This window comes from Patella vulgata, chromosome 6, assembly GCF_932274485.2.
Source record: "Patella vulgata chromosome 6, xgPatVulg1.2, whole genome shotgun sequence".
NCBI lineage: Eukaryota > Metazoa > Mollusca > Gastropoda > Patellidae > Patella > Patella vulgata.
This window is the reverse complement of record NC_065884.2, coordinates 10,355,186-10,373,067: the sequence shown is the minus strand read 5'-3', so window position 1 is coordinate 10,373,067 and position 17,882 is coordinate 10,355,186. Positions and strand designations below refer to the sequence as shown.

Sequence of the window (17,882 nt, the reverse complement as noted above, 5' to 3'; positions counted from 1 at the left end):
GAGTTAAGTGGACGTTAAACCTCATCTCTCTCTCCCCCCCTCTCTCTCTCTCTCTCTCTCTCCAAATAGAAAGTGTCTTGCCTTGCATTCATGGTCCAAAATATTTATTAATAATCCTGATAATAAACAGCCGGGACCGTCTACTAGCCAATGAAAGCATACAATACAAACTGCGATAGTTAAATGCTGTACATTAATAACGGGGTTCGTTAAAGTAGAGTCAGTCGCTAACCTGGAAGTCCCGTGTTCGATCCCGGTGTTGGTCGAGAAAATTCATCAGGATTCTGCGGAGTGGTTCCCATTGGTGCAGGATGGAGTGTCTGGCAAAGGAAACGTATATGCGTCCGGACAAAACTTACTTAGCGCAAGCGGTGCAGAACAGTAGGACGTTAAGCCCCGTTGCCACAAGAATCCTTGCCTGGACATTTCCGGGGTTCTTCTTGCCTCATGCCGTCCCCTTCAAAGATGAAAGTGAGTGCTGAATTTGACAAACCCAGGACATACTAGTCCGCTCGTCCCATGTGTCCCATTCAAAGTTTAAAGAGGATGCTAAGTTTGTGAATCTAATGGCACTCTTGTCATGTTACTACAATAAAATCAAACATTCTCAATAAAATCAAACATCTCAAACATTCTCAATAAAATCAAACATTCTCAATAAAATCAAACATCCTCAATAAAATCAAACATCTCAAACATTCTCAATAAAATTAAACATTCTCAATAAAATCAAACATCCTCAATAAAATCAAACATTCTTTATAAAATCAAAAATCCTTAATAAAATCAAACATTCCCAATAAAATCAAACATTCTCAATAAAATCAAACATTTCCAATAAACTGTTGAAATGACATCTCGTTTTTTATAGTTCATAATTTCGTTTTACTTGTCTAAAAGTATACAAAAAGTGGAAAAAAATATAAATCGGTATTTTAATAAGATTGATGACATTTAGAACTATGGTTAACTTTTCACAAAAAGGGAAAATATGGATTTAAAATACAGATGTGACGTCACCCTTTGATGTTGGCGTACCATTATTTTAAATAATCGTACGGGCAACTTGCTAATCGTACATTATTTATACTAGTGGAATATTGGACTCGCGTGACGTATTTGACTATTTTAAGTCGTTTAATGGTATCGAGCTTAAGACATTGCGTAATATATTGTAAAGACACTCGAGCCTACGGCCCTGTTGTTGTTACAATATATTGCCTAATGTCTCACTCTCGACCATTAAACAATACATAACTACTTCTCTGATATTTAATAAAGATGTTACGCTAACACTGTATAGCTCACGTGTTCAAGTTAATGACAAATACGACCATGCATTCTCAATAAAATGATTTTTAAAGCTACAATTTCATATTTTTAAGTTATATTTTTAAAATTTATTAAAATAAAGCCTTAAAATAGATGGTATCCATAAACCGTCCTACCATGTTAAAGAATAATCATATTAATCCTATAATTCACTATTGCCAGCTGTGAAATTGGCAAAAATATCCATTTTCAACTTCAAATTCCAACGTTTGAAGGTAGCTAATGCATGGAGGCAATAGGAAAACAAGGGAGGTAATTGTGTTATAATTTCCTGTGTCAATGATTTTTAAGGGTGGGAAATAATGCCCATGGTCGAATAATAGTGAGTTGATAACCTATTGAGCAAAAGACATAGAAATAATTATGTTTTGACTTTCTTAGAAAATATGAAATTCTCGCTTTAACTATACAATGTCACGTTTTTGTTGTCATTCAGGTCATTGTCCAGAGAGCTCTCGCCGCCAAGAACTTGTCTAATGCTAAAGCTGGAACCATACTTGCTGGTTATTTGAAATTCTTGCCAATGTTCTTGATTGTATTCCCTGGAATGATCTCCAGGATTCTCTTTACTGGTAAGTTTACTGACGGAAACACGAAGTTTACTGACGGAAACACGAAGTTAACTGACGGAAACACGAAGTTTACTGACGGAAACACGAAGTTTACTGACGGAAACACGGAAACACGAAGTTTACTGACGGAAACACGAAGTTAACTGACGGAAACACGAAGTTTACTGACGGAAACACGAAGTTAACTGCTATAATATCAGATGAGAAACATATTTCTATGATGGTACAGGCAAATATTGTGGCATTTATCTTACCCCGTAGTCTGACAAATAGTAGCAGTGGTCATTAACAGGCGGGGGTGGTTAGCACGTGCGCGCTGTATCATAAGGTCTGTCATTTAGTCAACTGGCGTGGATTCGATTCCCCGGTTGTACGTGACAAGGAGTAGGGTCGCCTGTCCAACCTCGTGGGTTTTCTCCGGGTCCCCCGGTTTCCTCCCACTGCTAAAAACCTCTAAGCGGAAGCGGATTATTGAAATAAAATTGAGCCTTGTGTTAGTCCCGAAATGACTTAGTTTGTGTCGAGTGGACGCTAAACCCAATCTCTCTGAAGCCTGTCCATATTGGCATGAGAGTAGATGAGAGCTCGGGCTGTTCATTCGTGGGCCTTGACTGTGTAATTTTGCACATGGGATACGCAAACTTTTCAGACTGCTTAATCTCTATGTAACCGAAGAAGAAACATTACACCAAGGCTGTGTACTACGACCCTAAAGACACAGTTCGTTTATATAGTATTGTAATACAGCCAAGTATTTTGAGGTGCGCTTCAGCCCAATCTGAGCAGAACAATAGAACGTTAAACTCCATTATTTCTGTTGTTTCAGAAATGAAATGGGGTTTAACGTCCTACTGTTCTGCCCCGAACTGGGCTAATGAAGACGAGCATACACCATACAGTGTGCTATGAGGGAAATTTTGCCTGTACAGCGGCACTACGGCCTACTCTTATATCGAATTCCAACTGTCAAGAGATCTTTTACGTGCACGCCAATGTGTACACGGGACCTCGGTTTTCCATCCCATCCGAACAACTAGACAGCTGTCCTTGTCTGTCACTCAGTCCAGATGAATTAGGTTGTGCTGATGCACTTGAGACCAATCGGCGCAAAACAGTAGGACGTTAAGTTTCATTTTATTTCTACCCTTTCAGATACGGTAGGTTGTGCTGATCCGGACATATGTGAACAAGTCTGTGATAGTCGCTCTGGTTGTACTAACATCGCCTATCCTACACTCGTGTTAGAGATTATGCCTCCTGGATTACGAGGATTGATGTTGGCTGTGATGATGTCAGCTTTAATCTCCTCCCTGACTTCTATCTTCAACTCGAGCAGCACCATCTTCACCATGGATATATGGAGAAGAATCAGAAAGGGGGCCACAGAGGTGGAGCTTATGATAGTTGGAAGGTATAGTTGTTATTTAGTGAATATGGGGTGAGAGTGGCGAGACATTGATTCCCCGCTTGTTTTATGTTTGAGAGTGTGTGTAATAATAGATGTGATTTGTTTTGTGTGAGAGTGTGTGTTATAATAGATGTATTTCGTTTTGTGTTTGAGAGTGTGTGTGATAATAGATGTTTTGTGTTTGAGAGTATGTGCTATGATAGATGTAATTTGTTTTGTGTTTGAGAGTATGTGTAATCACAGATGTTATTTGTTTTGTGTTGTATGTGTAATGACATATGTAATTTGTTTTGTATTTGAGAGAATGTGTAATGACAGATGTAATTTGTTTTTGTTATATGTGTAATCACAGATGTAATTTGTTTTGTGTTGTATGTGTAATCACAGATGTAATTTGTTTTGTGTTGTATGTGTAACCACAGATGTAATTTGTTTTGAGAGACAATGTGTATTGACTGATGTAATTTGTTTTGTATTATAGAGTATGTGTATTGATATTGGTAGCAGTGAGTATAGCCTGGATACCTATAGTACAGAATATATCAGAATTATTTCACTATATACAAGCTATAACTAGTTATCTAGCACCACCGGTCTGTTCTATCTATGTCCTCGCTATCTTCTGGAAGCGAACCAATGAACAGGTTAGTCTATATTTTAAAATGATACACTTACACAGATGCGTCATCCAGCTGAAAGTCGCCTTAGGCCCCTTAACAACTATACGGTTATTTATTTTGATTGTAAAACTGGGTGGGGCATTGTGATATGGTGATATTTTGACTTTAATAATGCAATCTCAGTCAATTTTATACTCCTTTTTTACGTCAGTCATTTTGTATCCCCTCTCCCACACCCCTACCACACCACTGGTCCTAACTTTATATACACTTTAATAATACAATCTCAGTCAATTCTATATTCGCTTTTTCAGCCGAGATATCGTACACCCCACAACCTCCCACCACCACTCCACTGGACTGGGGGGATCACTTGGCTAAGTGGGTAAGACACTGGCTCGCTAGCCTGGAGGTCGGGTGTTCGATCCCTGCATTGGCCGAGAAAGTTCATCCAGATTTTCCGGCGTGGTTTCCCCTTTTTAGTGATGCAGGACGGAGGGCCTGACAAGGACAGTTGTCTAGTGCAGGATGATACAAAAAACCGAGGTCCCGTGTATATATTGGAATGAACGTAAAAGATCCCCTGGCAGTTGGAATTCGATATAAGAGTAGGCGATAGTGCCGCTTCCCGGGCAAAATTTCCCTCATAGCACACTGTATGAAGTATGCCCGTCTTCATTAGCCCAGTATAGGAGCAGAACGGTAGGACGTTAAAACCCATTTCATTTCATTTCCACTGGACTGGTCCTAACCTTCTTTATACGCTCAAATGAAAGCTACAGATTTATGGATGCTTAGCGTCCATCTTACTCCATCTACATAACATAAACATTAAATTGTCGAATACATAAGGTCACTTCTTATAATTTTAACATAACCTTTGAAAAATGATATTCATTCAACTTAGATTATTGATTTGTGTTATGATTGTATTTTAGGGAGCTTTCTGGGGATTAATGGTAGGATTAGTTGCAGGATTAACCCGGTTTATTTGGGAGTTTTCTTACACTCCAGTACCATGTGGTGAGGAGGAGAACGACATCCGACCCGATATCATCAGTAAAGTTCATTACCTCCATTTTGGTATATTACTGTTTGGTTTAGTAGTTATAGTAACTGTTGTAGTCAGTTTACTTACAGCACCAATTGAAGACAGATATGTAAGTATACGTCGTCTTACTGTTCCACCATTCCACGTATCTCAAGATGAGATTTTCAGAACTGACTTTATCTATAGGTGGTGTACAAAATCTGTTAGATCCACGTCCTTTTGTAATTGATTGTGCACTGTGCAGTTTTGTAATCCAGAGTATTGTTAGACCCACGCCATTTTGTAATTGGAAGTGTTGTTTAATCTACGCCCTTTTGTAATTGATTGTGCAGTTAGACCCACGCCATTTTTTAATTAAATGTATTGTTAGGCCCATTCCATTTTGTAATTAAGAGTATTGTTAGATCCACGCGCTTTTGTAATTGAGAGTGTAGCTAGACACCCGACCTTTTGTAATTGATTGTGCAGTTGGACCCACATCATTTTGTAATTAAATGTATTTTTAGACCCATTGCATTTTGTAATTAAGAGTAGTGTTAGACAAACGTCATTTTGTAATTGGGAGTGTTGTTAGACAAACGTCCTTTTGTAATTTGAAATGTTGTTAGACCCGCGCCTTTTCTAATTTCTAATTTCAAGTGTTGATATGTTTAATTAAGATTGTTGACGTTCGTAATTTCTAATTAAAAGTGTTTAAATAAGAGTGTTAATATTACTAATTCGTAATTGAAAGTGTTGATATTTCTAATTAAGAGTGTTGATATTTCTAATTAAGGGTGTTGATATTTCTAATTAAGAGTGTTGATATTTATAATCGAGGTGTTGATATTTATAATCGAGAGTATGGATATTTCTAAATGAGAGTGTTGATATTTTTAAGTAAGAGTGTTGATATTTCTAATTAAGAGTGTTGATTTTCTAATTAAGATTGTTGATATTTCTAATTAAACATGCATTATGCAAGAGCTAAATCTGCCTATTTCAGGTCTAACTTTAGGCCTGAAATGTTATTTAATCCAGGCCATAATCAACTCTAGATGGCTGCGCTAGCCTGCGATCTTTAGTGGATTGTAAGCCGATTTACTGAATAACTTTCCTTCTCATTAAACGATTAAATGGATAATCGAGACTATGCTGTTTATCGTACTGATTTTAGTAATGATGACCGAGGCTTATGGGAATTTCAGTCGCTTAGTTCTCGGTTCATAGTGGATCAATTTGAATGAAATTTTCACCAAATTGCCTTCTACCTTATCTAGTTTTTAACTATTATAGTGAGAACTGCCAACTCGTTACCGAATCTCCCATAGTGTATCTTTAAGAGTTGATATTTCCAATTAAGTTTCTAGATGTTTCTAATTGAGATATTTGATATTTCTAATTGAGATATTTGATATTTCTAATCGAGAGTTTTGTTTTTTCAGCTACACAGGTTGACGTTCTGGAGTAGATTTGATACACGGGAGAGGTCTGATTTAGATAAAGAGGAGGCAGAAAAGGTTGCTAAGAAACCACCTCCAGTTATCGCAGAAGGTAATGTAACAATAAACATAGGTATATAACTTTCAGATGCTGACATGTTGTCAAAAGAAATGTAACATTAACGTTTAGGCATTCGTTTTACGGGGCGAACATGTAAGCTTCTAAATGATGTTAAGGGCCCCGCATATCTGTGAGAAAGAGAAAGAGAGAAATGGGGTTTAACGTCCACTCGACACAAACTAGGTCATTTCGGGACTAACATATGGTTTAATTTTATTTCAATAATTCGCTTGTGCGTAGGGGTCTTTGGTAGTGGGAGGACACCGGAGGACCCGGAGAAAACCCACGAGGTTGGACACGCGACCCTACTCCTTGTCACCTACAACCGGGGTGGCGAAACCACGCCAGTTGACTCAATGACAGACCTTGTGATACAGCGCGCACGTGCTAACCATTCGGTCATCTACCCCCCCCCCTCGCATATCTGTACGATCCGTCATTTCTTACTGAAAAATATACTCAGCCAAATTAAAAACTTGACACTGATGAATTTCAACAATTTTTTTTTTCTGGTAAGTCAAATAAATTTTAAAGTGTTTCTAACGATAGTAAGTAGTAAGAAGCCTTTAATTTCATAAAATTGTAAAGTCACGTGGATCACGTGACTTTTGAGCATATAAAGATGAAAAACCTGAAAAACACGTGCAAACACAAACTCGTGAGGTCAATCGATGCAAGTTTGCTTAAACTGAACACGCACACGTAACTTGAACTGGAAAAACAAATTAAAATTGTTATTTTCATCTTTGTTAGAAAATGCCGCGCCTTTCAAATGTAGAACGTCTACGTGCTATAGGTAGGCTCTATGCTGGTCAGTCTGTGGTCACTGTTGCAAGAGCCTTTAATTGTTCACGCCAGACAATAATTAATCTTAGAATGAGAGTGCTTCAAACTGGAACTATTGCCGACCGCCCGAGGGCGGGAGCGCCACGTGTGACGTCACTCCAGGAAGATCAGGCAATACGATTACGTCATCTTAGAAACAGATTTGTCACTGCAACCTACACAAGTAGAGAGATGTTTTGTGGAAGGGTAACTGCACAAACTGTTCGAAATCGCTTGCAGGCTGCTGGTCTTCGAGCTCGGAGGCCCTATAATGGACCAATATTGACACCTCTTCATCGCCGTAACCGACTTGTGTGGGCCACAAGACACATAAGATTCACTCAAAGACAGTGGAATTCGGTTGTCTTTAGTGACGAATCTCGATTCACTTTGAGATTTGCCGATGGCAGGGTCCGAGTGTACCGCAGACGAGGTGAACGTCAGCAAGTGAATCCACCACTGACGTTGCAAGACCTTCAACATGCTCTTGCTGAGCAGTGGCGACGTCTTCCTCGGGTAGTGTTTACTAATGTTCTGAGATCCATGAGAAGACGTTTTGTGGCAGTACGAGACGCTAGAGGAGGCCACAACCGTTACTAAACACTTTATTCCGATTGTTCTCCAAGTCTGTGAATTTCATTTTGGCGGGTACTGTGACATCACGAACGTTATCAATGTCAAGGACTTTCGGCGAGACGTATTCTTGCTTTCTGTTGATGTCAAGGTCGTCTGTGCACAACATAACACTAAAATAGTTGCCTTAAACCAAATATTAAAAATCCAGACCCAAAAATCCCGAGTGTCAAGTTTTTAATTTGGCTGAGTATAGATCATGTCACGTAGTCGTCACTGCGCGATGGGACTCAATGAAAGTAGTTGATTTGAGGTCACAGCGCTACCCATCCAGTCGGCCCCTGCTGGTGGATCTGGGATTACCTCGCATTTCTCCTCATTTTTGGAGTCGGGAGAAAAATACCTGTTGATGATTTGTTTCAACGTAGACTAAATTGTACATTATATGTTTGTTTCAGTGGATTACGATACTCTGCCATGGTACAAGAAAGCATTCCAGTGGATATGTGGTATTGAGAAGATGAATGACGCGCCAGTATTTACAGAAGAAGAGCTCAAGATACAAGAGATGAAACAAACATCCATCCACGAGACAAAAACATGGCGCCGTGTTCTAAATGTCAACGCCATTGTTCTTATGACTTTAGCCATTTTTGTTTGGGGTTTCTGGGCATAAATCTGTCAGACGTCATCAAGGGGTGATTATACTTGAGATATTATTGAGGTTTTTAAATAGTGATAACTCTTCAGTTTAATTCATATGTTTTCATATTATTAGTGGGCAATCGTTACTTCAGTACTTATATTCTTTACTGACTCAAACATATTGTAGACTAGCGGATAACCCGGCGATACTCGGGTTGTGCCCGTAATTCCGAAACTGGGAGGCTTAGGCCAACGCCACGTCCGAGCTACAAATTTCACAGCCCGAGTGTAGCCCGCTAACCCTGAACAGACAAACAGAGAGAGAGAGAGAGGGAGAGAGAGAGAGAGAGAGAGAAACAAACGACAATCACAAATATTAGTACAGATGAAATTGTCTATAATGTTTGACTTGAGTACTTCAATTCTTCAACACTTCTGCCCACTTAACCGACTTAAACATAGATTTCTGGGATATAGTTTTTTCTCCGAAAAAAATGGACTTATTATTAGTGGGTAATCGTTGGTTGCTTGAGTGCTTAAATTCTTAAAAACACTTTTGCCCACATTTAACCGACTCAAACATAGATTTTTTGGATATAATATTTTTTCTCTGAAAACCCTAGAATTTAGCAGAGTTAACCGACTCAAATATAGATTTTTGGGACATAATTTTTTCTCTGAAAACCCTAGAATTTAGCATAATGTAAAATGAAACTCATCTCTTATGTTAATTACATATAGTTGTTTTGTATATTACTAAATCATTATTATTAACATAGTTTAGTATCGTTATTAACATTTATTAACATTAATTGATCATTGACCGGCGCCATATTAAATGGTAAAAAAAAACCACGTGTTTAAGAGATTTTATAGTATCCAGTGAGAAGACGAACCCTACCCCGGTTTAAAAGATTCCTTTAGTATCCAGATGTTAATTATCATTTACTTAATACTATAAGACATATACAAGTAGATTTCACAAATTAAAAACACTTATATAGATATACTACTGCGAAATTTACTAACATGCTTACGTTTCGATACACATACAGATATCGTTATCAAGCATTTGTATAGACATTTAAAAATGGTACCAATGTGTAAATGTAATAGTCTATTTACAGTTTAAAAAAATATGAAAAACCCACAGTTATTTTTAATATCTAATTGTCCAAATGTTCAACTTTTAATATCTAGTTGCCTGGATGTTCGACTTTTAATATCTAGGGGCTTCAATGTTACATTATTAATATCCAATGGCTCCAATGCAATGGCTCCAATATACGAAAAGTGAAATAACGTTTGAATATATTATAATATTATTCAATAGTGTACAAACAGAATTCGTTATTAAGTTGCAATTTAAATTATTCTGAAATGGTATTGTATAGGATAATGTTTCAAACCTATCCAAATCATTAGTGGTCAGTATATTAATGTCAAATTTATGTCGTTTTTAAGTGATTGACTGTCAATAAATTTTGTATAAAATATTCTTTCTTTCCTTTTTGTCGCAAACAGTACAGTCAATTTATGATTGTACCTCAGCCCCCCCCCCCCCCAAAAAAAAGAAGAAAATTGCAAGAAATCGTGTTTATGCAATTTTTGTGTGGAATGGGGGTCAGCCAAATCAAAGTCTCTTCGAGCTTATCGAGGACAGTATATTTGGTGACACTTTCAATTGATCATGTAAAGAGAAAAACACAAGGCAAAGTCGACTAGAAATGACAATCGTTGCATTAAAAGAGTTTGTTATATTCTTTGTTTCAGTTTTATAATATGTTCACACAATATTTCCAACAAAGAAATGTAAGAAATGAAAATCTTAATAATTGTATTTTAGGTCTTTGAAGCTTGATAATAACACATATAATGTTCGTGTTTTTATATAATAAACGATATTATATTTAATATATCTCATGAAATTTTATGTAATTGGCACTCAGTTGTATGTATAAAAATTACACGATCTAAACGGCCAATTAAATTCCATCGAAGCATGAAATAGATACATTAATGTTTATATAATGACATGCCATGATAATTACATTTTCATCTTCCAGGTGACCGGCCTACGTCGGGGTCTTATTTAAAGATACGTTATGGAGATTAGATAAAGAGATGACAGTTCTTGCTATAATAGTTAAAAACTAGATAACGTAAAGAGAACATGCTGAAAATTTCAGTCAAATTTCTCCAATCTGAACCGAGATATTAGCGATTGAATGTTAGGGCTAGCCCCGATCATCATTACTAAAGTTGGTACGATAAAAACACATAGTCTCGATTATCCATTTTTTGATTAAATCACAAATGAGCGTTGAGCAGGAAATCGAAAATCAGACACATAAGATGTTAATAAATGTCTAATTAATAATTTAGATAACATTTCAGGCCCAAGGAAAGACCTGCAATAGGCAGATTTAGCTCTTGCATAATGTATGTTTACAGGGCCAAACTCGATTATATTTTGGAGAATAAAACTGCTTAATTTTGGGTTAAAAGCCCTAAACCCGTCAGTCTATATCTTGAAATTGAGACCAGTGTCCCAAGCTGTATTATGTGGTGTCTGGATTAATAAAAATAACATACAGATGAAATTGACCTTCCATTATCAAGTACAGCACGTGTGTCATGCACTGTATAGACCTCTAAAGGAACGACAATATATTATCAGGTCACCCAACGAAAAAATTGAATCGAAATCTTAAACGTGTTACGTATCTAATTTACTTGGATATCTTTTTTCACGGACCCGCTTTTTCACCCTTCTAGCCCCGTACTGATCACTTTGAACCCCAGATTGGGAACACTGTTCTTTTTGCAATCTACTTCCTGTAACTAAGTCCTTTCATCAATCAAAAACTCTTTAATCCATGATTATATGAAATCAGTAATTTAAATGTTTGATGAAGAGAAATTCTAGTCCTTCTGCTCATATTCTAGTCTATATTTCTATGTGCAGAAGGACTAAAATGACGTCACGGATTGCTTATTGACGGAAAGTTCCGACTACCGACGGAGAACGGCGGAAATTACTAATGTTGAAATTTACCTGTTGCAGGTATTATTGACGTTCGGGCTCGGGTTATACTTATGGAAAGGATATGTTGACATAATTACTTGCATTATTTAAAAAAAAAATTGATGCTTTTCCGGTGACCTTTAAGTCAACTGGCGGGGTTTCAATTCCCCGGTTGTACGTGACAAGGAGTAGGGTCGCCTGTCCAATCTCGTGGGTTTTCTCCGGGTCCTCCGGTTTCCTCCCACTGCTAAAGACCCCTACGCGCAAGCGAATTATTGAAATAAAATTAAACCATATGTTAGTCCCGAAATGACCTGGTTTGTGTCGAGTGGACGTTAAACCCCATTTCTCTCTCTCTCTCGATTAGACCTAATCACAGTTTATTATAAGTGTAATATGGCTGACATTTGCCTATAACCAATGTACACGAAAAATCTAAACTGTTGGTTTTTAAGACCCTATTAATGTATAATGGACATATAAATTAATGCTTTCGGATCGTTCTTTTATATGAAAATATACTTAATGGTGTTAACTGGTCTAGTATACCTTTTTAGGGGAACCCCCTACTCCCTCCAATCTGCGACCGAGAACCCAAATTTACGAATAGGCTTTACCCTGCACTGCTTCATCATAATATAGGACCTTTGGTATCTGAAGTAAGGTTTTCATAATGTATCAACAATGGTATTGATATCATATTGCTAGAGGACACTTATATTTAGTCGTTAGGATGGGACGGAAAACCGAGGACCCGTGTAAACATTGGCGTGCACGTAAAAGATCCCTTGACAGTTGGAATTCGATATAAGAGTAGGCCATAGTGCCGCTGTCCGGGCAAAATTTCCCTCATCACTGCATCACTGACAAGGGGGAGCCAGTAAGTGCAAGTGCAGAGTTACGAATATATGTAAATTTGGGTTCGCGTCGATAGGTTTTGGGGTAGGGGATTCCCCGAAAATGGTATAAAGAACCACTTAAGAATGACTCCAAAAACATTAATTTAGAGACCAAAATTGTTACATGTATTTTATGATAAAACAGTGCAGAGTTATGCTCCTTTATAGATTTGGATTCTGTGCAGCATGTTTCTCGAGTAATGATATCACCGAAAAAGGTTCAAGAGAGCACCGCACATCTATAAAAACCATGCCATATAAAGTTTGATCTTGACAACCTACGGAATGGCGTCACTTTCTCTTAAAAATTCACGACTTTGTGTTTGAATTTTTAAAGGAAACTGTCTTAAATTCCAATTCCGGACGAACCCTACTCTGTATATTGAAGAAGAAGAAGAAATATAACCTACCTCTTAAATACAGTAGTTATGATATAAGATAACCGAAACCCCAAACCCTGGCCCAACTCCTTTAACCCAACTCTAGCCACGAGCTAATCTTTATTAGGTCTAATCTAACCCCCTTTGTTGTTACAAATAACCTTTCTTTTAAAATTATATGTGATTTCAAACAAAAGCCGGTGTCCGAAAAAGCAAAGCCAAAGCAAAGCTAAAATGCCCTATTTGTTTGAAAAGAAAAAATCAAATAGAACAGATTCACAATGAAAACAAAAATCCCGATAATAGCTATATATACTGCGACGCAATGAAACTATAGTAAGACGGTTTATCTTCATTATTTCGTAGGATTCAGCGTGGTGGCTCAATGCGAAGCCATGGGGATACTCGATTGAACGTTTCGAAATTGAATTCTTTCTATCCCCAAACTTGTGACATTGAGAGAAAAGGGGTGGGGTGGGGTGGGTCGGGCTACAACGCATGCGTCGACTGCATCAGAAAATATCTCAGCCAACCATGCATCTGAAACATATTCGGTGTGTTTAACTACGTCACAGGACTGTATTCCGCGTCACTCGATAGCAATTCTGTCAATTCGGGACGTTCTGGACTGACCATCGAGCATCCCCCATGAGACCCCGGGGCCAAGCCCGATGTCGACCGACAAGGTTCTTTTTAGGTTTTCCGGCATGGTTCCTCCTAGTCAGCGTTTCAGAGTGGACGACCTGCTTTAAAAACAGAGGGCCTGACAAGGACAGCTGTCTAGTCCTTCGGATGAGACGAAAAACCGAGGCCCCGTGTATACATCGGAATGCACGTAAAAGATCCCTTGGCAGTTGGAATTCGATATATATATGAGGGCAAAATATCCCTCATAGCACACTGTATCATATGGCGTATGCCCGTCTTCATTAGCCTAACATAGGAGCAGAACAGTAGGACGTTAAACCCCATTTCATTTCATTTCATTTGCTTTAAATGGGAAGACAAACTTAGGTCTAGTGTACACATTGGTGTGGACACAGGCTCCTTTGCTTTACGAATCTAAATGACGCATATAAATTTCATACAGATCGAATGATAACTTTTTCTCGTTGGAACGTCAACAAAGTGACACAAGGGCCATTACTCTGGAAGTAATCAACAGAAACAAAGGGTCATAACTCCAAAAAAAAAATTAACGGAAATTATTGAAATTCTTCATCTCACTAATGTAAACAATATATATCAATGTCAAAACAATCAGATGATAAGTGTAGTCTGTAGAGTGTTTACAAGAAATTGTGGACCACGTACCGACGTGCGGACGGGGGCGACGGCAATACACGACCATATTTCCCTGTGGGCGTATAAAAATCACCCTATGTTGTTTTGTTGGTGTTTTTTGGTCAATAGTTACCACTAAATGGCTAACAAATCTTGTATTTATTCCTGTTGATCAAAGACGATTGCTTTAAAAATAAAAATTAACAAACATGTGTTTTAGAAATTCCAGTCAACTTTTATTTAATAAAATTCCCTGCGGGCGTATAAAAATCACCCTGTGTTGTTACGTTGTGTTTGGTCAATTATTACCATTAATTATTTATTTATGCCTGTTCATCAAAACACACGTGTTTGAATAATTCCAGTCAACTTTTATTTTAAACAATTCTAACTCGTCAATGAGTTGACTGTACAAATAACAGCTTTCCCTCCGAAATTCGAAGCGTATCTGGAAGTATTTTTTTTTTTTTTTTTTGTACGCCATTATCCTGGAAAGAAAAATATAAACTTATAAATTTGTCATTATTTCTCCTATAACATATAAATTTGTCATTATTTCTCCTATAACATTAACACGTTTAATGTCACCCATATCAAAAACACCCCCCCCCCCCCACACCCCAAACCTACAATATGATAGAGACAATATGTGACGAGTGTACGTGTCCAACTCTGAAAAGAGACGTGAGTACTTTTCGACGGAAATAAATAAATTATTAAAGTAATATAAATACGGCCAGCACATTCCCCAGCCCCAGACCTAGAATATGATAGATGCCATATGGACACGGCTCAAAAAATATTTCTACATTGGTCACCGAAGGGCGAAAGTTATTTTTAGTCTTCGTCTCCCTTTCCCTTTTCCCACCTTTTGCATGGCGATTTGTTTTTTACTTTTCTGCCAAGGTTCTGGTGAATATTCGTGATTTTGAGGCGGAAAGATACGGTGTTGAGAGGTTGGTTAGGTTGAAAAGTAGGGCGGAAAATTACATGTTTATTTATGCCCCCGTCAGACCGGGGTGGCGTCCTCACTGTGCTGCTGCGACCGTACGGCGACCAGAAAATGCACAAGGTCGCCGGCAAACGTGAACACAACGCGCGAAAATGTCCCAAAAAATAACAAAACTTGTAAAAAGTCGTATCCTTATAGCTTTCCAATTCAAATCGCAGAACCTTGGCGTTTGTTTTGAACATGCTCAAAGCAAACGCCGTGACTCGGCGATCATTGGCGACCACATCACGATAGCTGTCGTTTCCACCACGCTTATGGCGATCTTAACGCGCTCTAAAACCACTTTCCGTCGTCGTAGCAGCGAAGTAAGGACGCCACCCAGGTCTGACGGGGGTATTATCTTTACTTCTATTGTATTTCTCTCTCTCTCCCATGGTAGCGTGCTTTTGAGCAAGTGGTTGCCACATGTTGCTCCATCTGTGGTAAAAAGCGTTCTACCCAACGAAAATGTGGGAAAAACGTAGAACCGGTCTAAGAGACGACTTTAAAGTCATGGGGGGGGGGGGGGGATCATTAGCGATCTGTGGCCATATGTGGCGACTGAAAGCTTCCAAAATTTAGGGAGACACGTCTACTTTTCAACGGAATTAAATAATTTATTATATTAACATAGATACGTCCAGTACATATATGTGTAATAATATTATAATACATTAGAGGCCATATGTGACGATAGCAAGCTTCCAATTTTTAAAGAGACGCGAGTACTTTTAAATGGAAATCAAATAGTTGATTGATTTAATATAGATGTAAATAAGTTCAACGGCCCTTTAACAAAAAAAACAAAAAAACAAAAAAAAAACAAAAAAAAACAACCCAACCCCAATATAATAGATTAGAGACCATATGTGTTTTTCAACTGATGAGTTATAACAATAATCAATGGTGTATACAATATTTTTTTGGGGTTCACAGTGACTAAGTGGGTAAGACGCTGGCTCGCTATCCTGGAGGTCGGTTCGAGAAAGTTCATCCAGATTTTCCGGCGTGGTTCACCCCTTGTCTGTGATGCAGGACGGGGGGCCTGACAAGGACAGCTGTCTATATGGGACAAAAACCGAGGTCCCGTGTACACATTGGCGTGCACGTAAAAGATCCCTTGACAGTTTGACTTCGATACAAGAGTAGGCCGTAGTGCCCCTGTCAGGGCAAAATTTCCCTCATGGCACACTGTATGACGTATGCCCGTCTTCATTAGCCCTATTCAGAGCAGAAAAGTAGGACGTTAAACACCATTTCATTTCATTTCAGTATACAATATTTGAACATACCTATAGCTATTGGACACACTTGGATCGGTCTTTAGGGTCATAAATAGAACTAAACCATCACCAGGGTCTCTCAAAAAGGTAGTAATATATATCTGTTGTTGTTTTGGAGGTAAACCAAACAAATCAAAATAACTTGCTTTCACGCTCATCATCCCCTGTTGCCGGTGGTAACGACATTTGTGCTCCTTCCAGAAGCTTGTCGACCTCATCACAAGGATCTTGCGGGCTTTCTCCGCCCCTCAACACGTTGGTGCGCACAGCATCAAAGACGCTGTCGCATACAGATATTCCCTTATTCCTAAGAAAAAAATAAATAAATAAATAAAACAATAAACGATGCGTTTAAATAATCATTAGTCGATGAATTTTGATATTTGCTAGTTAAATAAAACTTACAGCTTTCTTTCGTGTCATTTTCTTTCTTCTAAAACAAAACTCAGGATATGTTTACTGTTTCTGGCGTCCAGTATTCTGAGACAGTATTGCGTGTTGAACGGACATTTTAGAGTCAGAGTTTTCTTGGAGTTAACCAATCAAAATTCTAACAGAGATAAAACGTGTCCAGTGCGTGATAGGGGAAACAACCCGGGTAGAGGTTGACCGCTTGATAATCAACAGATGTGTTTGTGGGTTGTTTTAATTTTTTAGCTGAATATGATTTATTTTAAAATTAAAGAGAATTGTATGTGATGTATTGTAAATATAATTATTTTGTTCAAAATGACCAGTGTATTGTAGGACTTAAAGTATTTAATGTATTTATTGAAATGTAATGTTTTATAGGCCATATAACATTTGTTCACCTTTTTTAAAAGACAATTTCAGGATTTGGAGAATTGTATTTGATTGTTTTTTTTACAGTTGAGCCAATTAATATTTATATACTGTTGTTATATATTATCTGATATATATTATTTATATGTCACTTTATAATGATAAACGTTTTCTTGAAAAGGTTTGGGAACCCCATATTGCGGGGATGAAACGGCCTTCAAAGAAGACCGAGATAATCTGTTCATGTGGATTGCAATGAAGTGTCTATTTCTACTATACCTACCTGACCGAACTTCATATAACCATATATTATTTAAGTTGCATTAAGCGATACGGAATTTCATTGAACGCGATCCCATCGCAACAAGTCCTATAGCATATCAGTGTAGTTTTCTATAGAATTCTATAGAGATTTGTGTGAGGTGTGTCCGTCCACGCTGCAAGTAAGCACCTCCAGTTAAATCACTGGCGTGTTTTCAATGCGTCTCAGTATGTTATAAAACAGGTTCACAATGGTAAAATCATTTGGAATGATAAACGCACCATGGAACTTTCAGGGATTAAAGGATATCAGAATGAAGCTATATTAGTGGCTATATAAGGGTTAGCAGTTGAGGTCATTTAACCTTGAAATAAACAGCAGGAACAGATTCACGGGAAACTTGA

The 17,882-nt window shown here is 37.9% G+C and overlaps 1 protein-coding gene across 1 annotated transcript in view; it reads left to right on the top strand.

Moving 5' to 3' along the window:
- Positions 1-10,066, top strand: part of LOC126825137 (sodium/glucose cotransporter 4) — a 36,042-nt gene extending 25,976 nt beyond the window's left edge. Inside the window, exons 9-14 of the mRNA XM_050554639.2 lie at positions 1,769-1,904; positions 3,057-3,315; positions 3,794-3,956; positions 4,871-5,092; positions 6,408-6,516; positions 8,382-10,066. Coding sequence (XP_050410596.1) covers positions 1,769-1,904; positions 3,057-3,315; positions 3,794-3,956; positions 4,871-5,092; positions 6,408-6,516; positions 8,382-8,599 — 1,107 coding nt within the window. The 3' untranslated portion in view covers positions 8,600-10,066. The remainder of the gene's footprint in view (positions 1-1,768; positions 1,905-3,056; positions 3,316-3,793; positions 3,957-4,870; positions 5,093-6,407; positions 6,517-8,381) is intronic.
- The last annotated feature ends 7,816 nt before the right edge of the window (positions 10,067-17,882 follow it).